The following is a 27,108-nucleotide window of genomic DNA, read 5'->3' as shown; positions in this document are numbered from 1 at the left end:
CGGTGATTCACTTAACAAATGTGGCAAAAAAGTTGTATAATGGGGGAAAACTCACTTAACAAATTTCTCACTTGGAAACATAAATTTTGGGCTCAATTGTGGTCGTAAGGTGAGGACTACCTGTATAGTATAATTTTAATAAGATAAAACTTTAGGATGAAATTCAACTCTTAGCCATGAGACCTCACTGGATGATACAATTATTATTTTTCAACACAGCCAGCCTCACTGATTATTGGCCTGAAAGAATGGAGGAAGGAATGCTGCATACATCAATCTTTAACCCCTTGAGAAAAGAGAAGTACAGATTTAATACACGAATAAAAGAACAACAAACTTGTCCATGTAACACACATAAAGAAAGATCCCAATATTTGCAATTTTATGATAGAAAAGGAAGGAAGGAAGGAAGGAAGGAAGGAAGGAAGGAAGGAAGGAAGAGAAAGAAAGAAAGAGAGAGAGAGAACGAAAGAAAGAAAGAAAGAAAGAAAGAAAGAAAGAAAGAAAGAAAGAAAGAAAGAAAGAAAGAAAGAAAGAAAGAAAACATAGTGAAGATCATACTTTCCAACCTTGATACTTCTACGGATACAAGAAGTTCCTCTCTTCTAATGAAAGTGAGAGATTCCCAATGAAAAGGAAACCTTTCCTGTGTCTGTAATTAAACTGTGAAGATACCAATTTAAAAAGGCTTTAAAAGATGGAATGAAGACTTAGGGAAGGAGCCATCAGGCTTATGTTCCTGCTTTTTTTTTTGAGCATATATTGAGCATTCTATTTGTACAGAATCCCCTTCTGATTTTTAAAGCGCAATTATCCTTTCAATGTAAAATCTACTCATATATCTCAGTATATGTCTTTAGGTGCTTTTGGGATACATATCAGAACTGAAAATATGAAAATTGGAATGAAAAGTATAAAATCTTGGATACTATCGATAAGCTTTAAATGGAAGTGAGTAGGTCTGATTAGTTGGGCATCTGTTTTCATGGACTTATCCATATTATGCATTTTGAAGTTACTTCCCATACAAAAGCACAAATATTGAGTATGTGCCTTAACTATGCGGGGTATAAAGAATCAAAAACAGATTGCACATTTCCTGTTTTCCTATTTTTATTATTTTTGGTGCTTCAGCCATGCAGCTTTGACAGATTAAGGAAAGATAATATTTCTGTTTATTTTAAGAAAACATATTTCTTCATTTTGTCTGATCTTATTTCATATTTCTTATTTCTGGACTTCCAGAAGCCAGCCGGTTCTCTGAATTCAGGTAAATTTAGCTACCGGTTCTTCTGAACCGGTGCAAACCAGCTGAATCCCACCACTGGTTAAATCTCTCAGTGTTAGAAATTAATGCCCTGAGATCAAGCTGGTGTGTTGCATTGTTGATATAGGTGGCAAATAAACATAGGTGAGAGATTGTTAACTAATTATCTTGCAGGAACAAGATATTTTCACTAGAAACAGTGCTTTACATTTAGCAGGTGCTGAATTCCTTCTTTAATAGATCTTTAGTGTTTGCAATAAACATACATTTTTCAAAGCATTTTGGCCTTGAAATAATGCCTGTGAATTTTCTAGCATCAACTGGGAGAAACCTGACAGTCAGCTAGACCTGACAGTCAACAAGAAATAAACATTTGTTAGATCCTTTCGACATATTTCTTCAAAAAAAGGCAAGTTTCAAAAATAAATTAAATTTGTAAATCCAATTTTTATAAATACCAAAACTGCTATAGTTACAATGATTACAGCAGATTCTTATTCCTGGGCTTTGTTTAGGAAAGTTCCAGCTTATAGGAGCAGTAATATAATTATCTAGTGTTAAAAGAAAACACAGTTAAAGTCTGTATCTGGGTTCTGATATTAGAAATCCAAGTAATATCTTGCTTTTAATGCTTTGTTAACTGCTGCCTGCCTGCCTGCCTGCTTTTCCAAACTTATCTGAGTATCTCTGAGGACTGTGAGTATATTATTAATAATGGAAACATAAGCTTTCCAGATACTGGATTTTGTGCTTCAAACCAAATTTTCTATTCTCATTCTGTAGAATGTAAACCTAGGACCAAGAACATCACGACCTTATTCCACTTCCTAGTGAAAATGGTCAGTATTAGAATTTTTGGAAATTAATCACAGCCTGTTACTAGATCGTTCAATAATGTAAGTTTAAGTTCAGTGTATATGCAAATTGCTACAGAACTACTATTGAAACAAAACAACTATTTATGCAAAAATATAATGCATCTATAAATTGGTTAGAACAGAGGTCACCAATCTTTTGGGCCCCACGGACCGGTTTCGTGGAGAGAGGTTTTTCTGCGGACCAGAGAGGGCATGGTTTTGTGTGCTGCCTGCATCCCCGGATGGGGTTTGCTTGTTTGTGCAGACTGGTTACTGGCATGTTGCAACCCGGTACTGGTCCACAGATCGGGATTGGGGACCCTGGGTTAGAATCAACTGGGAGGAGTTGTTATTATGAAAAACTATCCTGTGATTTCTTCATGCTAGTTGGAAGATATGTGAATTTTAGCTCAGTATATCTGGAATCTAAGTCACATTCCAACCTTTTATATGGTTGATACTAATGATAATTACAAGAAAAGGGGGAAAAGTCAATATGTAATATTCTAGCACCTTCTTGGAAATTAGAGCTGGTTAACCAGCTTGATCATTTGATTTGCCTACATTGCAAGGTGTATAAAAGATTCTCTAATTCCTGCTCATCTATTTTTAGTTCAACAGAACTTGGTAGTTTTGAGGTTGGGAGATTGGAGTTTTGTAGGGCCAAGGGTTAGCCTTCTGAGAACTTTACATTCTTTTCCTTTGCATTGATTTGTTGTTGTTGTTGTTAGCTGCGAAGTCGTGTCCGACCCATCGCGACCCTATGGACAACATTCCTCCAGGCCTTCCTGTCTTCTACCATCTTCTGGAGTCCATTTAAGCATTGCATTGATATTGATTAATAAAGATGCAAAACAGATTCCTGCACATTGACCCAATTTTTCTTCAAATCATTCATGACATTTGAATAATATTATGAAATACATACCAGATTTTTATCCAAAAGATCCACAGCATCTGTAAACATGTATAGAGGAAATGATTGGCTGTTTATTAGAGGTAAATCTTTTTAAAGAAGTGGCATTGCTACAAGTAGATAAGCTTGGAAAAACATGGTAGTGAATTTATGTTTCAGACCTTAGGCACTTTTGCATGATAGCCTCATGCTTTCCTACATCATCCATCTAATACTAGTGATAGCAGTAACATTACCTTCCAAATGTTTATTATAACTAAGTATATGGAAACTTAACATAAAACAACAATTAGTACTAGAGCATGCTATAGTTCAATATAATAAAATATCACAAAATAAAATAAGCCTCTAAATTAAAGTAAAAGGCCCAAGTCATATATATTCAAATTAGAAGGAAATAATTTTTAAAAAGAGTTTCACAGAAACCTATGAAAAATAGGAGGATTTACAGATGCTGCCAAAAATATTGGTATCCCTTCACTTTTACCCAAAAGAATTCTATGATGAAATTGACACAAATAAATAACATCCATCATTCTTTATTTTATAGCCAATAAAGCAGACACTTTGCTTTTAATGGATGTTATTATAATTTGTCAGAGCTGACAAGATATGGTTCTAGGTAGCCATGTATATATAGGCACAGTGCTTTTTTTCTATAAAAAAAAGGTGCCAGAACTCTCATCTTGGCAGGTGCAGGAGGCAGGGGGGCGGCACTGCTATGGTCACGGGTGCGAGGGGTGTTGGCAGCGGGCTCCCCCCCGGGGCTGGAGCTGGTGCGGCTGGTGCTGTGGGAGCAGCAGGGCCCGCTCTATATGGCGGGGCTGCGTGGGCGGGCAGCGGAGGCAGTGCGGGCCAGGCAATGCAGGATGGCCACTTAGGCCCGCAGGGCGAAGCAACGGTGGCGCAGGTCCAGCACCAGGTAGGCCACCAGCCTGGCTGACATGGGTGAGTACAAGGAAGGAGTGCACATGGACTCCGCAGAACCCACCTCCCACTCCTTGTCCTCTCTTACTTACCTAGTTGAGATGGTGTAGTTGGGCAGCAGGGAGGGATGCAAAGTTCCTACCTACTCGCTTTCGCTGCAGACAACTAGTCAGTGCAACGTTTGCTAGCCAGGTCTTTTGGCACGCTCAGCAGCAATTCCTATTGGCTTTCGAAAGCAATAGGCTTTTGAAAGCCAATAGAGGGAGTAGCATAGCTTGTGCAAAAGCTTTTTTTGTGTGTGCAAAAAAAGGTGCCGGGAACGCCATTCTGAGCGTTCTATGAGAAAAAAAGCCCTGCTTTTATGTTTTAATCTTATGATTTTAAAAATATATTTTTTCTATTGTAAATTGCCCCAAACCTCGCCATCTGGATTGCATACAAATATTATATAATTGGTAAAAGTAGAACATATGTTAAATATACATCAAATGATAATATGCTTCCCTACAAAGTCAATTCTTGGTCAGTGACAGACCAAGGAGTTAACTCGGAAAGGCAAGAGGAAAATCTAGAAGAGATCTGTGCAACTTGTAGAAGGGAAAGGCCCACACTGATAAATTAAAAATCTTTGTGGTCTGCAAAGGAATGCTGGTGGGCTAATTAATGATTTGGTAACTAGAGGAGCATCTACAGTGTTGGAGCTTGTGGTCATGGTAAGCCATGGAGGCATGAGGCAACATGACTTTCAGGGCAGTGGTAGTGATTTTATTACTTTTTTTTTTAAAAAAAAAGTCTGCTCTATCCAAGGTTGCTTGGTAGGCTGCATGTACAGGCCTGGTCTAGAATTTATTTTGGAGCATTCAACGATCTAGAGCAGGCATGTCAAACTCATTTTGTTTGAGGCAACTTCTTATAAAAGAATTGCCATTTGTTTTAATAAAATAATTTAAATCAATTTTCACTTGATTTCAAATTAAATGAATTATATATTGGTTGACAATGATTTTTTTAGTACAATTGCCAAATGCAATAAACTGGTTTTAGGTATATGTTACTGGAAGGAAAAAGCAATCCCTGCTGTGTTACTGATCCCAGAGAAACATTTGCATGTATGCAGGTATCCTTAGGGTGCCATAGTTGTGGATGAGAAATATTGGTTGCAAAGTTGGCATCTCTGGATGTAATACAGATATTTTGGACTTATTTTTGTTTCTTTGCATTTTGATATTTTTAAAAAGGCATATGCTACTCACTACGCTTATGCACATATGTAACATCTTTTGCTAGGATACATGATCACTGCTTGTCCAAAATTTTAATATACAGATAATACCACCAGAAATTATTTTAGCCTTTTAAATAAATGTTGTTATTGATGTTAAGCTCACCATGGAAAACATCATATATTGTTATGTATATGCTAGGTTAATTATTTAAAGACTGAAGTGCAACATAACTAGATTCTAAATAATCTATTTTTCAAAACACACAACAGTCCAAACAGTAAAAGTAAAGTCCAAATTAAGAATATTTCATTCTTCAGAATTGTTTAGATTCAAAATAGTTTTCAAGAGTGTACAAAAGATACTATTTTTTTCTAGAATCAGCTAAATTAGATATATTACATTGAGAAAAATGTTTCTCATTTCTTTCCTGTTACCTTTGATTTCATTGCAGAGATGTTAACATAAGAAATAGATTATTTTGTTATCTAATTTTACCTTCCAAAAGACAGAAGCAGATGAAAAATGTGAGGTTCTTTCCTATTGGCTTTTTTGAATTAGCTGTTTTAGAATCTAAAAGTTTAGTTCCTAAAGAAGTAATTCTGTAAATAATTTTAATGTCCTCCTCTAGTGCAGGCTCTTTTGTGACTGGTGGAGTTCAACTCCCAGAATTCCTCAGCCAGCATGGCTCAGCTTGGAAACCTCTCCCTTTTCCCTCAGCATGGCTGGCTCAGGATTTCTGGGAGTTGAAGTCCATGAGTCATAAAAAAGAGCCAAGATTGCTAGCCCTGCAATAGGCTTAGGAAAGCCAATAAGGGAGCTGGGTTTTTTTTGTTTGTTTTTTGAAAAAAAAAAAAGGTTCCGGAACGCCGTTCTGAGCGTTCTATGAGAAAAAAAGCCCTGTATAGGCATATTGTAGAACTATAGATATGCCAATAGATGTATCATGTTTTGCAAGTATACATTATTTCCACAGTGATATATTTATCACATAGTCTGATTACAAAGCAAGTTGTATTGCGATCAGTGCCGATTTTGAGGGCTTGAAGTCCATTTTTAATATACAGTGACTCAATATCTATGTGAATAAAATGATGGTGTAAGAGAGATTCATTCTTTTCAAAAGTCTATTATATAGCTGAGAGTATTGGCAGCTTAAATCTGACTACAGTATAGCAACTTGATAGTCCAACAAAGATAGTTTAACAAGTTTAGCATTCCCCAGCTTTGGTTTTCCAGTTTAATATTATTGGCAAAGTGACTCTTTTTCAATTTTATCCATGTTTAATCATACTATTAGCACATACCTTAATAATTTGTGTTTTAATGTATTTGCTTTAGAAAATTCATAGTAGAAAAGCTGAAGTTTTATCTGTAAAACATTTTGTACTAATTTTCTCTTAAAGTATAGGTTGGAGTAAATGTCACTGAATTTTTTCATAAGTTCTCTTGTTGTACTGTAATTATTTCTTTAAAAAATTGCATCCATTTTATCATGCAGTCTTTTAATAGTTTATATTATATTATTTATACATGTGTGTGTATATATGTATGTATGTATGTATGTACATTCTAATAGGTGTTCTTGGTTCTATATAGATGTTATGGCATTCTTTCTTGAGGTCACTTTTTATTCTTCCAGCAATCTATGAATATATTATAGATAGATAACCTTTATTGTCATTTTAAATGTGGGCACAATGGTAAGTAATATAAATATTAATCACTGTCCATCTTGAATACATAACAGAAGGAGGAAGCTTTAGAGTTCACAAGATTAATACTGTATGGAACAAAACTTGACCGAATCTGGATGTTCTGCTTCAGATACCATGAAGCCTCCTCCCAGAAGGTAACAAGAAAAAAACAGGTCGTGAAGAGGATATGTAGTGTTCCAGACAATTTTGCGGACCCTGCTCAAGAACACTTATGTGCTATGTCCTGGATGGAAGGGAGGGAACTGCCAATAATTTTTTCAGCCATCCTGATCACTCTCTGCACCGCCTTCCTATCTGAAGCAGTGATTCTTCTAAATCAGACTGTGATGCTGTATGACAGGATGTCTGTCTATAGAAAGTGTTAAGGATAGGAGAAGGAAGATGTGCTTTTCTGATGTGATGCAGAAAATGAAGGCGCTGCTGTGCCTGCTTCACCAGTGTCTCGCTGTTGAGCAACCAAGCCAGCCTACGGTTAACTGAACAGCCAGGAATTTGATGCTGGTAACCATCTCCAAAGGTGAATCATTAATGCACAGAGAAGTGTGACTGTGCCTGCCTTTTCTGAAATCGACAATGATCTCTTTGGTTTTTCCAGTAATTAAAACTAGGATGTTTTCCCTATACCAGTTCACCAAACCCTCAACCTCCTTGTGGTAAGCACCCTCATTGATATCATGAATAAGGCCCATAACTGTTGTATCATCTGAGAACTTCACAGTATGGTTGGTGACAAACTTAGCACAACAGTCATGGGTCAACAAGGTGAATAGCAGCAGACTTAGGATGCAGCCCTGAGGAGAACCTGTGCTCAAGAAAATGGTGTCAGAAATATTTGTTCCAGCTTGCACATATTGGGGCCTGTTAGTAAGAAAATCAAGAATCCAGTTGCACAAAGGAGTGTTTAAGTCTAAAAGGCCCAATTTGTCTACTAGATGCTGGGGAATGATTGTGTTAAATGCTGAACTGAAATTGACAACAAATGCACATGAGGATTTATTTCCTCTAAGTGATCCAAGCTCAGATGGAGAACAGAAGAAATAGCATCCTCCGTAGAGCGATTTGGTCGGTAAGCAAACTGAAGCGGGTCAAATGCTGGCAGGAGGCTAGATACAATAATATCTTTTATCAGCTTCTCAAAGCATTTCATAATGATGGATGTCAGTGCAACTGAACAGTGATCATTGAGGCCTGTAATTGTGGACTTTTTTGGCACTGGCAAAATGATGGTCGTCTTAAAACACGACGGGACCACTGCGTGCTGCAATGAGAAATTGAAAATATCTGTGAGAACACAAGACAGCTCATCTGCGCATTCCCTAAGAACATGTCCAGGGATATTATCTGGGCCTGCTGCTTTCTGAATGTTAACTTTCCGCAGTGTTTTCCGGACAGAGTAAAATTATCCAGGGTAAAGTTTGATCTTCGCCAAATAATTCTTGCTATGTCTGGTCTATTTCTAGAATTTGGATGCACCACATCTGCATACATAATTACAATAATTTTCTTACAATAATTATCTTCAGAATAAAAGGCAATTGAGGATGAAGCTAAAGAAAAGATTGCCGGACGTTGGGATTTGGCTACATGTGCAAAATGTGTGCTATTATGTTAAACTTACAATTTAAGAGATTGATTGGGCAATTGAAATGAAATTCTGATTGTTAGCTGGGGCTGGACCTTGGAACAAAACCATTTGCAAACACCATTGCCAAAATCTGAAATTTTACTAAGATATTCAAATATTTTTTGCAGGTTTTTATAGATTGCAAACTTTTAAAAATTTTTTACATCATTATGAATTAGGAAACTAAACAACTTAACACATAGACACAAAATTAAAAGAGGAAAAATCATACTGAAAAATTGTTATCAGTAGCATCAAGTACAAGAAAGATTATTCTTCTGGTAATTTTGAATATGTTAGTAAAATTTCATTTTGAATAAGTTCTTATTCTTGATATTTATATAAACCCTTACCTTTTAAGTTGTTTTCCAAATTACATTGCATTGTGTTTTGTGATTTATGAAATTATAAATGGTACAGAGACTTTGTATTTGTGGTTCCTTTATATTGTAAAACATAATATTTAGAATTATCTCAAATATCTCAAAAGCATCATTAGTAATTTGTATTTAAGTTGTAGAATATATAACTGGGAGAATAATCTTGTAGTTGGTGCTATTGATAACAATTTTCCAGTATGTCTTTTCCACTTTTCTTTTAATTTTGTGTCTATATGCTAAGTCTCCTGATTCATAACAGTGGAGAAAAATTTAAAAACCTGAAACCATGAAAAGGAGGAGGCTTACAAATGTATTATTACCATTTACTATCCTTATTTTTATTTATTTTATTGAATTTCCATGGGCACCAACTTGCCAGGATGTGTTTAAACACAGTTAAAAACTACAAACATCAGCAAAGTAAAAAAATAATTAGCAAAATTTAATATATCTTCCCAGAATAGAAGAATTCTATAGTTTGAAAAATGTTTAGTTTCTGATTACAGATTCTTCATATATGCATAATATTTTAAATTTAGATTTTTCTGTGACCAGAAAACTAATTTTCTTCCAGGATATTTTTTCTAATTACTTTTGAGTTCCATCTCTTTCTTACAAAATGTTGACTTTCTGTTAATTATGGCACACTTCCTGAGATCAAGTTGTTTTATAGGAAAAGCTACCTTTTCTGTGATTATATGTAGACTGTTATTTACCTTTTCTATTTAATGGGTATAGTTAAAATTAAAGAAAGGTATGATCTTGGATGTGTTTTTGCTCCATATTGTGTAATTGCACCATAATTGCAAGAATGCATGGGAGGAAGCAATCTCCAGCTGAGCAGGAAAGCACTGTCTTAAAACTATGAGAATGTTCTAGCAAATGATGTTTGGAACAATGGTATATGTTATGTAAGCTATTTGTCCTACATCCAATTTCTTTCCAGTTTTACTTATATTTAGGGCCCAGTCTCTCTGTTCGGTTCAGAGAGCAATCAAACATAAGAAAAAAGTTATTCTCTATATTGATCAAGATGTAATACGTTATTTATTATGCAAAAAAATCATTAAAATAAAATTCAAATTGTTAAGCATGCATTTGTGTGTTTTATTTTTTTTACAGACAGTGGATATACATAAAGAAAAAGTTGCCCGTAGAGAGATTGGCATTTTGACCACCAATAAGAATACTTCCAGAACACACAAAATTATAGCTCCAGCAAACATGGAGCGTCCTGTAAGGTATATTCGAAAACCGATAGACTACACAGTATTGGATGATGTAGGCCATGGTGTGAAGGTAAGACTTTGGTTCTTGTTCTAGACATTGTCAATCTTTTAAGATAACAAATAACACTGATACCATATGTTATTTTGGTCCTTCTAAATTGATTCTCTGCTAAAGTGGTTTATTCAAATGTAACTTACAAAATAAATTCAATATTTGGTGGTGATGGTCATTTTCTTCTTTTTTTATATTAGCTTTTAAGCTTTTTGTATCCAAATGTTAGCTTCCTAATTTCTTTATGAACTGAATTTATTTTCAAAAGTTTATTGAAAAAGTAATTATGTTATGTTGCTGAAAAACTATACGTATACAAAATTCTGTACAGAATATACATGGCTACAAATATCACCTTTGTCATGAATCCAAAAATACATTTATGATATTTGCCCTTCCACTTTAAAGAGTTTTCACTATTCTGATAGTGAGATTTAATTTCCCTGCTGTATTGTACAGCAGTTATGAGGACTATCTTTTGAACTTCTGGAGATAGAAGTTGTAGTCATTGTACATGACTTATGACTACAATGGAGCCTGTCTATTATGGTCATATCTCAAGATAGTCATAAAGTGAATCTCCCACATAATCAGCCTAGTTTACAAACTTTTGTAAACTGACTGAGGAATTCTGGGACTTGAAGTCCACAAGTCATAAAAGAGCCAAGTTTAAAGACCCCTGGTGTAGACAGAAACCTTAGAGTTTCATATGCAGCCCTCTTATCTTGCTGGAATGTTTTACATGGAAGGGAAGGCAGTGGCATATTCCAGAGACAATAATAGACAATCCCTTCAGTCAACCAGAATTTACCACTGCATCTAAATTTTAAATGGTAGCCAGTCTTTAATTTTGATTAATTGAAGTAAATCACATTTATTTGATAAGAGTAATCATGGATAAATTTAAATATAATGATTTATTATGTCAAAAAGTTAGCATTTTCTGTTTCCCCCCCCAGATATGCTAGATAAGAGAATATTAAAGACTTGTTTGCCATTGGATGCAATAGCTGAATCACTACATCAAGAGAAGATTGCTATTTCATTATGTTAAATAAATATTATTGTAATATTTACATCAAGGGATATTTTTGCTTGTTTATTTTTGAGGCTAAATGCTTATATTTGACATAAGCAATACTTTGTCTTGTTTTAGCTTTCATAGCATATATAAAAATAATCGTTACATTAATTTTTTTCCTAGAAACAAAGATGATAATTTCTTGAAACTGCTGAAGCATTTGTGTAGTTTATAGTAGTGCTATATGTTAAACATCTGTTTTGGTGAAAGCTCAGTGAACAAAAACAATGGTGCAGAGCTGTTGAAGGAACAAGGAAGTAGGAGTATAATACCAGACCTGCTTTTCCCCTTAAAGCAGTTTATGCAAGTCACTTCCTTGAAGCCTTTTAAGCAGAGACATGCTGTGCAAAAGACTATAAAATGACAACTCTGTACATTTAAAATTGCCCAAATTACCAGCCATTGTGCTCCTAATGGGTCTCATTCTTTATAAAGGCAGCCATTTCTGATTATGAATCTTGTACAGCAGTAATCAGAGGTCAAATTTAGATGTGTTCAGCAAGCCTTTATAACTTTTTTCATTACCATGTTCATTTATTAAACCTGTGTGCTACCCAACTCTCAACAAGTTCTGATTGGTTCATAACAATCAAAGAAATTACACACACAAAAATAAAGCATAAAGTATAAAGATAAAATTGTTAATAGCAAGCACTATGAACTGAGGAGCCTCACAATCCCTTGTCAAAGGCTTGGGTAAAAAAGCTAAGTTTTCCCAGCTCCTCTAAACAACAGCAGAGTGGGTGGCTATCCAGATCTCAGGGTGAGCATTGCTCCAGAGAGTTGGTAATATTAAGATAAGGCACTCTGGAATCCCAATGGGTTATATTGTTTAAATTGTGTGGCAAACCTTCAGGATCAAATCAGCCATGGGAGATAGGTAATCTTTTTATTATTCATTTTCTGTGCAAGGAGCATTTCATTTGAGGTTGCAAGCATTCATAGACAGGGTATTAATTTGTTGAAGAATGTACATATGCAGAATATCTAAATTGGTATGAATTTCATTCATTCATTCAGTCAGTCAATCAATCTATTCAGTCAATCAGTCAATCCATTCAATCAATCAGTTCAGTCAATCTATCCATTTAGTCAGTCAGTCAGTCAGTCAGTCAACCAATCAATTCATTTATGTATCTAGCCATCTCACATGGATTATTGAAACCTAACAGGAAATTTCCTGTTGGTTGTCTTGTATGAAATACATTTAAATAAATATATGCAATTGTAATTTTGAAGTATGCATTTCTGAACAGGAAATTTATTTCCCAGATTGTAGTAGTGATAATGAAATTGAGTTTAAATAATCTCAGATCAAAAGTCTTATTATTTACCTCATATAGTAAATATATTCACTGAAAGAACCACTATAGTAGTCCTCAACTTATAACCACAATTGACCCCAAAATGTCTGTTGTTATGTGAGACATTTGTTAAGTGAATTTTGGCCCATTTTACGACCTTTCTTGCCTCAGTCATTAAATGAATCACTGCAGTTTATAGATTAGTAACCGTTATTAAGTAAATCTGGCTTCTCCACTCACTATACTTGTCAGAAGCTTGCAAAAGGTGATCACATGATCTTGGGACATAGCAACCGTCATAAATATGAACCAGTTGCCAAGCATTCAAATTTTGATGACATGACCATACGGATGCTGGAAAGGTTGCCACTGTGAAAAATAATCATAAGTTACCTTTTCTCAGTGCCACTGTAACTTTGAATGGTCACTAAATGAACTGTGGTAAGTTGAGGACTACCTGTAGTTATATAACTTTTCTATGACATCCTAGGCCTTCAAAACGTTCCAAAATTCTGTATCTGTTTCTTTTTTTGGAGATGGATCATGAACATAATCATTTTGAACATGGAAACATGATTTAAGAATAACTGGCTTCTTCTTAAGCACATTTTGTTTGGATCAGACTGTCATTGTTACATTCCTAGTTTTCTTAGCTGGCTGTTATTTCTATATATAGCAGCAAAGAAAAAGAAGAATTGTCTGAATGAAGTGTTCAGAAGGAAGGAAAGATAAGTTGTTTATAATTCTGTAGAAGTACTTAGGCTTCTCATGGACAAGCTCACATTTTTTTATGCTTTGGGTATGAGTTAAAGAACAAAGTTTTAGAAGAAGCACAGTTCCTTTACTGTGTTGCTGCTTAGATGTACAACTAGATGAAGAGAAAATAGTGTGAACTAAGCTGGCATACTGTGAACTAGACTAGTGTTTATCTCTATAAAAGCAGCTTTGGGGTAGAAGCACAACTGCAGCATAGAAAGGTCTGTTTCATTCATAATGTGATGCAAATTGACCTATTATAAAATCAGCTCAATAAAGGATATACTGATCAACATCTGGATTTGGGTGGTTTCATGTAATATTATTTAATAAATTCTATTTGTACTGTACCCATCAAATTGCAGGGGAATTTTAGTAGAGTTTGCCATCATCCCCAGTCTCTCCTCATTTCTACCTGAAAATGTTGGCAAGTTGTTCTTCAGTCTGTGTATTAAGTGCTAGTTTTCAGAGTGTGTCACAATTGCTGTAGCCATAACACTATATTTTCAGTTATGAGAGAAGAACAGTTACAAATCTTGGGGGGAAATTTGTTAGTCACAAGTGAAAGCTTGCTGTATCTGAATTGCAACTATCAGTTGGAAAAAAATATGCCAAGAAAATATTCATATATTGCACCATCAGTATTTAAAACCTGCCATATGGACAGTGATAGATGTGCCATTAATTTCTGCTTTTCTTCCTCCTTTTCTTTTTGCCAACGTAAGTGGCTAAAAGCCAAGGTAAGAAGAGTTATTTATCATTTGACCCAGAACACTCTATGACAATAGAGGCTAAGCCATTACACTTGAACGCTAGTGCTCTCTCCTATACTTCTCTGCTCCTTTTTCCACTCATAGGTTATTTAGATGTGTTTAATTTAGGTTCCAACTGACAGTTAATATATTACTGATATACATCAACAGAAGCATTTTATTCATAGATAACATTTAATTTCTCTAACAACATAGTGCTTTGCTTTGATCCAGCAGTTGCTTTTTCTCTTAACGTTTTATACAAGGTTTCCCAGAAACATTTGCATGCCTATGCTAATCAGATGCAGTTGGAAAAAGTGAATATATTGACCAATCTTGAATATTAAAAGTAATTTCTTTGGTTTAATATGATCACTGAAGTCAAATTTGTTTCGTACTGGTGGGCATATTCACTGGTGGGCGTGAAATTACAAAGGGATGGTGGAAGAAATGAATTACTCTTAAGCTTAACCAAGTAAGCAGCAAAATAAGCTGTATTCTAAAACCTGTCTGGGAATCCTTTCTTCATATTATGATGTTGAAGCACACAACATTTATTTGAACTATTCCATTTAAAAAAATATTAAAGCATTTATTCTGGTTTTCAGCATGGAAGCAATCAGCCTGCAAGAACTGGCACTTTGTCAAGAACAACTCCTCCTACACAGAAACCACCAAGTCCTCCTATGTCAGGGAGAGGAACGCTAGGGTAAGAACAAGGTTTCTGCTTTTTATGTTGACAAAGACCACAATTCTGATAGGTTATGCAATACTGGATTAAGGATTAAGTCTTCTTATTTTTAATGGGAAGTAACTTCAATCCTAAGTCCATTTACTTCTAAGAATTAATGTTGTGACCCCAGGATCATCTCCTAAATGGTGGTGTGAGAATACTAACTCAGTTGATGGAGTTCTCTTGAAGTTCTGCTACTGACAAAGGGTTTTCTGAATGTCCGAAGAGAATTTTCACTCTGGAACCAATAAAACATTTTATTTAGGTTGCTGGACAGTAAAAACAACAACACTGGATTAAGCTCAATCCACACTCTTTTTCTAATTCAAGAGAATATCAATTCTGGGAGAAATGCTGAATTTAGGAAGATTTTGTTTCATATATTTGAATATAAGAGGCCCCTAGCCCAGTGGTGGTATTATACCTGAACATCCGGTTCTCTGGATGCAGGCCTGGGCCTCCAAGGCCTAGAATGGACTTCCGGAAGGGACATCAATGCATTTCTGGCGAGCCGTTCTAGGTCTGGGAGGCCTCCACCAGGCCTAGAAAGGAATTCCAGAAGTGACATCCACATACTTCCGGTGGGCCGTTCTAAGCCTGGGAGACCTCCAGGCCTCCGAGGCCTAGAAAGGACTTCCAGAAGCAGCATGGGTTCAGCCGTTCCCCGAACTCAACAAAATTTAGCTACCAGTTCTACTGAACCGGTGCGAACCCGCTGAATCCTACCACTGCCCTAGCCCTTTTAATAAATAGCCCCTAATGCCCTTTGGATGTATTAGACTGCACTTCCAGTTATACTTGCTAGATTAGCCATTGTCTGTGCTGGCAGGCAAGAAATGTAGTCTCTACTGAATTGGTCAGAGGTACCGTGCTGGAAAAGGCTGTTCTTCTGCATGGGCAGGAAGGTTGATAACTAGCTGTCCTTTGTTTGGATAAGTTGTTGCATTATTAATTCTTAGTTTCAAGACACTCTCAAGGAAGGTGAAAATACTTTGTATACGAGGCTAGTTGCAATAGATTTTACAAATACCTGTGCTACATGCCACACAACACACACACACACACACACACACACACACACACACACACACACACAGACACAGACACAGACACAGACACACACACACACACACTGCATGAAAGATACTCTATCAAGCCTAGGTTTCGAATAGAAATTTAAGAAAACTCTAATTTCAAAGGAATTTTTAGATAGAAATAATTTAATTGGCCGTAAGACATTATTTATAATGTGATAAATAAGGAAGTAGTTTGGATGAGTCTATACATCTTTAGCAAACAGATTGTAATTGCTGAAAACTTGAGGAAAAAGTGTGTAGGAGACATAACCCAATAAATTGGTGAAGACAATAAAAATCACTTTTTTATTACTGCTAATATGGAAATGTTCACATAGTCTACCAGGAGACACACTGAGCACAAGGAAGACTGAATGATGAAATGATTAAAGAAATACATTCACTGAATCTTTTTGCCAGAAAAACACCTTGTGATATGTACATAGCCGTTATGCTGTTCCTTTGTGTGGCAAGGCATGTTAAGGATAAAGGTAAAGGTTCCCCCGCACATGCGTGCTAGTCGTTTCCAACTCTAGGGGCCGGTGCTCATCTCCGTTTCAAAGCCGAAGAGCCAGCATTTGTCCGAGGACGTCTCCGTGGTCATGTGGCCGGCATGACTAGACGCCAAAGGCGCACGGAACGCTGTTACCTTCCCACCAAAGTGGTCCCTATTTTTCTACTTGCATTTTTACATGCTTCCGAACTGCTAGGTTGGCAGAAGCTGGGACGAGTAACAGGCGCTCACTCTGTTACACGGCATTCGGGATTCGACCCGTCAAACTGCCGACCTTCTGATTGACAAGCTCAGCGTCCTAGCCCACTGAGCCACCGCGTCCCTCTTATGTTAAGAATAAAAGGGAATAAAAATAGGAAGTTAAAAAAAATTAAAGAGGTAACTGAAAAAGAAGAAAAGAGACTATAGTTAAAATTAATTGTCTCCAACCATGTATGATTTACTATATTTTTCTACTTTTGCCTCTACTGTGTCTATAACACTTGATTTGTTATTTAAATTCTGAACTCTTTTTTTAAGGATTTTTAAGGATCTCAAGTCCATCTAGCCACAAATTTCTTAATCTTTCCCTTCTTTTTAGCCTGCATGTTTCACAATTTGACCCTCATTCCTTGCTCAACATAATTTATTTCGAGCTTCCGGTGGCTCCGAGGCGCCGGAGACAGCCTTCCCGGGCTGCCCGCCGCCCAGCTGTGTGATTTTTCGCCCGAAACAGCGCCGATCAGCTGTTCGGGCGAATTTGAAGCCCCCTCCTCGGGAGAAGAGGAGGGGGTGAGGCCCCAGGTAGGGGTAGAGTTCTCCGAGGCCGCCTGAGCTTGGAGCTTGGGCGGCTGAAGGATTGAACTCCCCCGTAGCCTGGGCTGCTCCCAGCTGGCTAGCGTCTCTGCTTCGGAATGGAGCAGAGCCAGGCGTCTGCGACCATCCCTGCTTGAAGGAGAGACTATGAAAGGAAAAGAGCAGGCAGAGCAGTACAAGAGGGAAAGATGAAGAGATGAAGAGGATTATTTTATTTTACTCTCGAGCTTGATGGACTTTGCTTAAAACTTAAAGTGAAAGTGCGACACAATTGTAAGTAAAAGATGGCGTCTAAACCTCCCCCTAGAACTTTTCGGAGTGCTGGAAATTCTCCAGTGCAACAACAATCACTACTGCAGGCGTTGCATTCTCCAGATGTAGTGACATCGAAGGATCTTGAAAAACATACCCAGTTAATTTTGGAGTCAATGGGTGTTAAATTTGCACAGATGGAGGAGAAATTGGAGAAATTGGAGCAGAGAATGGAAGAAAGGATGGAACAGAAACTTAGAGAGATAAAGGTAGACATTTTGTCCTCAGTGCATAAAGTAGCTAAATGTGTGGAGGTGCTGGATGACAAAGTGGAAGAACTGACTCAAAAGAATGCTATATTAGAAGCAAAAGTATTGGAAATTGAAGATTTAAAAGACAAAATGGATAGCGAACTGAGTCTGGCTCAATTTTATCAGATGCAGTTTGCTGTTAGAATTAGAGGCCTAAAAGAGAATATTAAGGAAGATTTAAAGCAGCTGGTTTCTGAGGCTTTTGAGGTGGTATTGAACCATCCAGCATCTGAAATAAAACAAGGCATGGACAAAGTGTTTCGTGTGAACTCGTGGATTGCTAAACAGAGAAAGTTGCCTAGAGATGTGGTGGTTTATTTTGTAAAAAGGGAAATTAGAGATGAAGTTATACAAGCTGCCTATGATACTAAAGTTGTGATTGCTGGTCAAGAAGTTTTGGTTCTAAAAGAAATTCCTCCAAAGATTTTAAAGAGAAGGAAGGACTTTATATTTCTTGTGCAAGAGCTCAAGCAAAGGGATATAAGGTTCAGATGGGAGATCCCAGCTGGGTTGAGCTTCTTGTATGAAGGCAAAAGGTACTGTTTGGGTACTGTGAAGCAAGCGCATGATTTTTACAACAATGTCTTAAAAGTAACCCCATCAACACTTTTGGAAGCTGCAGAGGGATCTGGAGAAGGAGAACATCAAGAGGATGAAGATGGACAGATAGACGAGAATGGTACAGGAGGAGATCAAGATGCAACTCTTTTGGATGATCTTAGAGAACAGAGGGTGACGCGTGCTGCCTTAAAACGCTCAAAAAAGAAAAGAAAATAGGTCTAGTAGAAATCTATGGAACTTCCACAACATACTGATAGTCAAGTGGTAGTTGTGTTTTTAAGAGTTTTGGGATGATATGTATGGTAACAGAATCTTTAATTTGGAATTAATGGACAATTTATTACAGAGGAAGAGGAAGAAAGTTTTGTGGGTTAATGTGGGTTAATTTGTGTAAGAACTATCTATTATAGCCTATTTTGGCTAGAGAGGTTAATAGGGATAGGTGTTTGTGATGTGTAAATGAGAATATGTTTAGGAAATAGTGAATTGTGGAAGAACATAGATGGGAATGACGCTAGTTTTCTTTTATTTTAGTTCTTTATACACATTTAGTATTATTAAGGATTGGTTTACTCTATATAAGCTAGAGAGTGATGGATTTTAGAGTTTATAATTGTTAGTATATGATTGTTCATGATTGCTTTTTAGATATATACCTTGTATTTTGCTCTGGGAAGTCGGGGGGGGGAGGGGGGGAGGAGGGGAAGTAGGGGGGGGGAGGCAGGGGAGGGAGGAGGGAGAGGGGGAGGGGGGGATAGGGGGGAGGTAGGGAGGGGAGGAGGGAGGGGGAAGGGGGGGGTTTAAAGGAAAACTGTATTTTAAAACTTTTCAATAAAAAAAAAAAAAAAAAAACATAATTTATTTCATACTTGTCAATCAGTTTGGAATTCAGTCCACTCCATACATTCTTAAACCTTTCAGTTCTTGTTTTACCACCTGCATTTCTTAAATATTTCACTTCTGCTGAATTTAACTTCTGTATTTTGACTGATGCACACCACTCTCACTTCCATGTAATAAAGTGACCACAAATATACTCTTACGTACAGCTACAGTCTGGAGGCTTCACTTCTTTAACAACAACTCTTTGCTCTAATTTCTTTGCCATTTATTTAGATTTTTCAGTGATATTCTCCCTCTTCCTGCCAGACACAACTATCTAGGTTCTTGATATATTAATTTTCAAATCCAAACTCCTCTTATCAAACAATCAAACATTCACTGAAGATTATTTGCCAGCAAAAGTCAGCCAACACATACTGTAGCACCATCTACATATTTACATACATAACAAATTTACTGTTATGCCCCTACCAACACATCTGTAATGTAATTGCAGGCATTCTTTATACATAAATACTTTAAACAATGAAGAGAACATTATACATTTCTATCTTAGTCCTGTTGAACTGTTTACTAAATATTCCCTTTATTGCCCTGCATGCTTTACTTCATCATATGCTATTCTTATTACATTCAGCAACCATCCCTTAATTTACATGTTCACACTACATTTTCTATAATTGAAATTTTTATACTTGTGCCTCTTCTAGATCAATTAATGTACAATAAAATTCCATTCTCACATTCTCCCTTTCTGTTTGTATAGAGAAACAGTAACAGTAGTCTTCTAGTCATCAGGTACAGATTAAATAAGTCTCACAACTACTCCATGAGCAAATCACATTCCATAATCTAATATTTACTCATTCTCCTGAAAGCTCCTTGTTTAGTCCTCTTCACTACCAAAACTATTGTTTATTTCCATCAAAATCACTTCGCAATTTTTCTGCCTCCTAACCATTCCCTTGGTGTCTTGGCTTTTGTGCAACTATCCTTTTCTCTAGTGCAGTATGTTTCCTAATCCGTTTTTGCTATAACCATTCTTTTGCTTAATTGGGGTTCTTACAAATTGCTTTTTAATCAGATAGAGACAGGGTAAACAAGAATGCCAGCTGCAGACTGAATTTCATCAAGTTGATGGAAGTGCAGGCAACACTTTTATTACCAAATATGTTATTCTATATAAGGTTATTTCTATAATCTGAAGACTTGTCAGTCCTTCCAGGTAAAACAGCAGGACACATTTTTTAATCAGCTAATTCTACTTTATTATACGGCTACATTAACAAAATCATGAAAATATGAAGGTACAGATTTCTCACTGCTACTTTTAATTACTGATTAATTACAGTGGGTCTTTCCTAAGTTTCTTACCGTTTGCTAAGGGCTCCTCCCTCCCTTGTCTGATTGTTTTTGGCAACATCTTGTCCTTGAAGTTCATCCTCACATTCAGTTACATATCTGTTCTGCGAGCTTACAGTTGTTGCCCATCTTCTACCAACTAGGAGATTGAGTGTTTTGTGACACGTTCAGATTTGTCACAAATTACCAGATGCATAATCTTAGAACAATTTTATTAAAAAAAGTACTGTGTTAATGAAAATAATTAATTAAATGTTAGATAGTCTGATTTGTATCTATAGGTAGTCTCATTTAAGCCTAATTGGGACTGAAATTTCTGTCACTAAGTGATGCAGTTGTTAGGCAAAACATCATGTGACTCCACTGCTTAGTGACCTCAGTTGTGATAGTTCTATTACATGAGGAGCACACCATTATTAGGCAACCTTATTATCCTTCTTCTGCCCTGATGTGCTCACCTATACTTCAACTCCCCTCACCTGTGTATCTCACCCTCTAATTTCTACCCTTTGGGTCATCCTGCTCTCTGTTAATCTCCATTGCCGCTTCCAGCCTTTGCCATTTTCTTTCTCCAATGCTAATGAGGTGTGAAAAAATCAGCTTTTGATTTTCCACATATGAAATAAGAAGGAAAAATATCCATAGATGCCTTCCTTGCAATTTATATTCCCAGAGTTATTTTTGAATAAAGAGTAACTTCACATTGAACTGTTGCTGAGACTCCATATATATGAGGTAGTCCAGTATGCCTAGAAGGTATCAGGTATTTATCAGTAATATAGGTTATGTAAAGAATTTGCTGAGCAATGGACACTAAACTGCTTAACAGTTAACAGTCACAGTGCAGTGAATTGTTTCCTAGTAATTACACAATTTTCCATTTCTTTTTTCTCCTCTGTCCACCTTGCTTTTTGTCCTGCTTCATTTTGCTAGACGGAACACTCCCTATAAAACATTGGAGCCTGTCAAACCACCCACAGTCCCCAATGATTACATGACCAGTCCAGCAAGACTTGGAAGCCAGCACAGTCCTGGAAGAACTGCTTCCTTGAACCAGAGGCCGAGGACACACAGGTAAATGAAGTCTTAATGGCAAATTCGATCTTAGCAAGCAATAATAGAAGGTTGTAAGTAATAGAAGGTGGTATGTCTAGTTAATGAAGAGAAGGACAAGGGGTGACATGATAGCAGTGTTCCAGTATCTCAGGGGCTGCCACAAAGAAGAGGGAGTCAAGCTATTCTCCAAAGTATCTGAAGGCAAAAGAAGAAGCAACAGATGGAAACTAATCAAGCAGAGAAGCAACCTAGAACTAAGGAGAAATTTTCTGACAGTTAGAACAATTAATCAGTGGATCATTGTGCCTCCAGAAGCTGTGAATGCTCCAACACTGGAAGTTTTTAAGAAGCGACTGGACAGCCATTTGTCTGAAATGGTATAGGATTTCCTGCCTGAGCAGGGGGTTGGACTGGATCAGGGCTTTTCAACCTGTGGTACGTGTACCACCTGTGGTACTTTGCCATGTGGCAGGTGGTATGCGACTGCTAGCCAAGTGAAAGGGAGGGGAATGAGCCTAAGCGAGCCAAGCCTGAGGGAGAGGCAGCTGCAGCTGCAGGACTGTCTGGGCAGAAGCCCCAGGAGCTGGCAGGGCTCCAGCTGATTTTTGGCTCCAGCTGATTGGTGCTTGCATAAGCAGCAGGGAGCTGCAGGTGAACTGAAGAAAAAGGGGGGGAGGAGAGACGAGGCTATAAAAGAAGGTAGTTTGGGCAGAACAGGGAAAGAGAAGGAGAGGTCAGCTGGCAGGGAGGAAATAGGGACAGGGAAGAAGCAGCTGCTGTTGCTGGAAGAAAAGGTCCCCTGGTTTGTTTTCTCCAGCCAGGAGAATGCAATCAGCGCCGATGAAATGAAAACCCAGCATGTCAGAAAGGAGGTCGGTTTATTTAGTTCTGGATCAGCTGGCAACTTGATTGGGTTACCATAAGGATTTTTACAGTTTTTACAGCATTTTGTAATTCAGAGGCTCCTTTGTGTGCTTTGGTTATTGGAATAGTTTAGTCTGTATTTTAGGCTAGCAATGAGTCCAAAGTGTTGACTTCCGTAGGTTTAATCCTTTAAACAAATGCAGTTAGTTTTACCCCCTTTTCTTGAGTCTGTCTATGGCTTTTAGAAAGTTTTCTTTGAAGGTAAAGGCTTAATTTAAGGCTAAAACCTTTCACAATTGCCGGAGCCTTTCAGTCTTGGTTGTGACTCGTGACACGCCTGAGGCAGCTTAGAGGGGAAAAAAAGGAGTTTATGTGTTTATTTTGTGAGCCTTTCTTGCTTTGCACTTGTTTCCTGTGTCTTTAAGGGTACAGGCAAGGGATGGGATGGGGAAGGGGGTGCATTCTTACTACACTGTGGAAGGAAAGCTAAGAAGGGCCGACCAGCTATCTCAGGGGTCTACAAACTTAGCAATTTTAAGACCTGTGGACTTCAACTCCCAGAATTCCTCATACAGCCATGATGGCTGAGGAATTCTGGGAGTTGAAGTCCAAAAGTCTTAAAAGTGCCAAGTTGAAGACCCCTGAGCTAGCTGGTAGTGGTGCATATTAATACACATGGATACATTCATCATACATTTGTCAGTGCAAAGGGAAAGTGATTCAGCAAAGGAATAGCCACCGAAGAAATTAAAACTGTACTTTTTTCCTACAGTTTGTAATATTTTATTAGATTATAGAATAAAATACAAAAATACAAAAGCAAATAGTAGGATACAGTGGGGAGGAAAATGGGGGGGGGAAAGTGAGGGGGAGAAGAGAAGAAGAACAGACTTCCTCTGTTGCAATAGAAGGAAGCATTAACATTGAACCTCAACTTTTTACTTTTCCATAATATTATAAACTAGCCATTTCTATAACAAGAAATGACTCTTAATCAGTAAAACCCAAAATCCCCCTCCTTTTTTTTATAGTCATCAGGTTTTTGACACCTTGCTAAGCACTGATGGTACTCAAATATTGTCATGTCCTAAAAGTGATGCAATCTGTGATAAGATTGAAAAGCCCTGGACTAGGTGACCTCCACGGTCCCTTCCATTATCGTCATCATCATCATCATCATCATCATCTTCATTATTATTATTATTGATCATTGCTCAGTCAGCCAGATGTTCAGACTGGATATAGCATTTTTGTCTCCCTATCGAGTCCTTACCAAGGACCTGGGATAGGCAGATGTGGATGTTTGATGGTATTATAGATATCATTACAGGATGGAAGCAGTTTCTAGTAAGGGCTCCTTTTGCAATTGACTAATGGCGAATTTGTCAATGCCAATGGTGTTCAAGTGGTGCTCCAGTTATTTTGGGATTGCACCCAAGGTGCCTATTACAATTGGTACTACCCTTGCTTGCCTTTGCCACAATCTTTCTATTTCTATTTGTAAGCCTTTGTACTTTGTTATCTTCTCCAGTTCTTTCTCATCTATTCTTGTGTCTCCAGGCACTGCCACATCCACTATACAGACTTCTTTGTCTTTCTTATCGACAATTGTTAAGTCCAGGGTGTTATGTTGCAGGGGCTTGTCTGTTTGAATTCTGAAGTACCAGAGCAGTTTAATTTTGTCATTTTCTATGACTTTTTCTATTTTATGATCCCACCAGTTCTTGCTTTCAGGCAAATGATATTTCTTGCAGATCTTCCAATGCACCATTATTGCTACTTTATCATGTCGCTGCCTGTAGTCAGTCTATGCGATCTTCTTGCAGCAGCTTATCAGGTGGTCCACTATTTCTTCAGCTTCTTTGCATAGGTGGCGCTTACTTGTCTTGCTGTCTTCTCAATATTGACTTTGTATGCATTTGTTATTATTATTGTTATTATTATTGTATATGTTTTATTTGGTGCAAACCATTTGTTGTTTCCAAAGATTTGTTTCTAAGCCACTTTCTCTGTAGCTTTGAGGTTTCAATGTCTTTTTAGTCAGAGATTCATACTTAATGGATCTCTTTTTTCATCTTTTTTCAAAACGTAAATTGCCCTATTACAATTTAGTAATTAATTGCCATATTTCTGCAGACTGATATAGGGGGCTTTGGGATTCATGGGCCATTGTTTGTTGATTTCTAGGTTTAAAAGAAAGAGAAATATTGTTTGTATTAGTAAAACACATGGACTACATGTATATGCTGAATTTGTTTTAAAGCTTGGTATTGATCTATTTCATCCTACAATGTTAAGAACTGCTGCTGGAAACAATGCTTATAGATTCTGGGCATAGGTTGAGCATCATCTTGGGAATTATTCTTTGAATTGAAGGATTGTCAAAAACTGTATGTAGGGAAGGCATCTCGATCTATAATGACCACAACATTTTTCAGTATTCTCTACTGATCTTTATGCATTGAAACAAGCCTCTATATTTATCATCTTCCCAGCCTCAGAGTTCATTCTACAGCAGGGCTACCGAGATTATTGAAATGATCCAAAAACAAGCATGATCTGAGAATTGGTTCTTAACTTTTCTGTTGCTTTAAGAAGGAAAGATGGGCTTAAGGCTGAAAGAAGATTGAGGAAGGAAAATCTGTCTACCTGTATAGACTTATTAGATATTTTTTCTAATTGTACAAAATTAATCTTTTATTCAACTACATTGGTCAAATAGAGAAGAAAAGAGGTTATAATTGGTTACTCTAATACCGCTTTCTCCAATTGATGCTTTGGGAATAAAGCTGTTGTAAAGATACAGAGCAATAGTAATTTTAATCAATATTTTTCCTTTAATGACAAAATAAAAGCTTTAGTGCCCAGCATTCTTTAGGGCAAAATCTTTCTTTTTCTGAGCCATTTACTAAAGCACTGTATTATTTAGAGCAATTGTATAAATATCTTATTTGTACAATATTTGAGAGAGCAGAAACGGACTCTTAACATTGCAAGTGGTTTGTGATGACATTCAGCTGCAACCATGGCAACAAGTTCCAGGTTTTTGGCACTCCAAACACCAATTTTTGTGAGAATCTTGTTTATTGGTTGCCATTTTTAACTTTTCACTTATTTTGGTTGAATCCAACTGATTCTATAGGTGGTGCACAAAGTTTTGCCTTGCTTTGAATTAGTATATGGAATATAGAGTAGCAGGTTCTCAGCCTGGTTCTTGCTGATGTTTCCATGATTCCTTATCAAACTGACCAGTGTTGTAATCAGACCCATAAATCTGGAAACCATCCAATTGGGGAAGAGTGTTTTAAATACATTTCTAACTGGCTCTATTTAACTTATCAGTGATAGTTTATTTACATAATACTTATGTGAAGCACTTTTCTTCATACTTTGATCCCAGGGAAATATCTCTTCTGTTCATCAGAATCACAATTTGCCTATATCTTAAAGTTTTTATTAGACAGTTTATTATTTTTGATTGGTCCAAACAACCTGCAAACATTCAGAGTATTATTTTAGTTGTTCTAACAGGTTTTTTTTAAGTCTCAGGTAACTCCTCAGAGTTTTTAAATTAAATACTCCTAAAACTGCTTTTTTTTTGCTTGAGTAGCACATCTGTGTTTCTTGAAGTCAGCTCTGCTGTTATCATAATTATCATCTGGGATTCATTCCCCCTCTTTCTCTTTAGACAGAATAAAAAAGTGTTCACGATTTGCTGTCTTGTTTTAAAGTCGCAAATGCTACATTGCCGGTTATAGCAATAATTTTATTTATCTGCTTGCTTTGTTTCGAGTAGTGGTAGCAGTGGAGGAAGCGGCAGTCGAGAAAACAGTGGGAGTAGTGGAATTGGCATACCCATTGCAGTGCCTACACCCTCACCACCAACTATTGGCCAAGGTATTTATTACTAAGTTGATCAAGGCCCAGAAACCTGTTTCAACAAACAATTCAGAAAAAAAGTGGATTCTATGCAATATATCATCATTCTCGGTATCCTCTGCTAATTCTTGTAGTTACTTAATTCAGCTACTAGATACATTTATAGGGCTTGCTGATGGATGTAATTTCATAGATGACCTTGTTATGTAAATAAATTTCAAAGAGGACTGAACATTTGTAGAGCTTTGTTGTGATAATAGAGGACAGAAAAAAGGAAAGCATTTATCTTTTATGTTTATGTTTATGAAAATGAACAGAACCTGGTTTAATTTTTGTTGTAGTTTTTTTTAAAAGCAGCAATGATTCCCCCCCCCTTATTTATCATTTATAACATTTTGGGTGCCAAAATAGACCCCCCAAATTGGATTTGGTTTATTTGTGATATATATCGTTGGTTTTTCTCTCAGCTTTTTAAAAATATTTATTTTATTTTTATTTATTTAATTGTATTTATATACCGCCCTATTCCCTGAGGACTCAGGGCGGTTTACAGGGAATTAAAAATCCAAAATACAAAAATTAAGAACCAAATTAAAAAAAATTAAATTAACCCTGTAGTCAGTTAAAAAAGAACCCCAAATTAAAAATTCCTCCTCAGTCTGGGCCCGAGAGCTCGAAGAGCCAGGTCTTCAGGCCCCGGCGGAATGATCGGAGGTCGGGAGCAGTCCTCAGCTCCACCGGCAGCTGGTTCCAGAGGGCAGGCGCTCCCACAGAGA

General features: G+C 36.9%; 1 protein-coding gene across 3 annotated transcripts in view; it reads left to right on the top strand.

The window, feature by feature from the left end:
• ABI1 (abl interactor 1) overlaps positions 1-27,108 on the top strand; it is a 101,050-nt gene that overhangs the window by 54,034 nt on the left and 19,908 nt on the right. For all 3 annotated transcript variants that reach the window (XM_081344361.1, XM_081344360.1, XM_081344359.1), the window contains exons 3-6: positions 10,035-10,211; positions 14,695-14,795; positions 21,467-21,607; positions 26,250-26,350. In XM_081344361.1, coding sequence (XP_081200487.1) covers positions 10,035-10,211; positions 14,695-14,795; positions 21,467-21,607; positions 26,250-26,350 — 520 coding nt within the window. The remainder of the gene's footprint in view (positions 1-10,034; positions 10,212-14,694; positions 14,796-21,466; positions 21,608-26,249; positions 26,351-27,108) is intronic.

Source organism: Vipera berus (assembly GCF_964194415.1).
Source record: "Vipera berus genome assembly, chromosome: Z".
NCBI classification, from domain to species: Eukaryota; Metazoa; Chordata; class Lepidosauria; order Squamata; family Viperidae; genus Vipera; species Vipera berus.
This window is presented reverse-complemented; position numbering and strand designations above follow the sequence as displayed.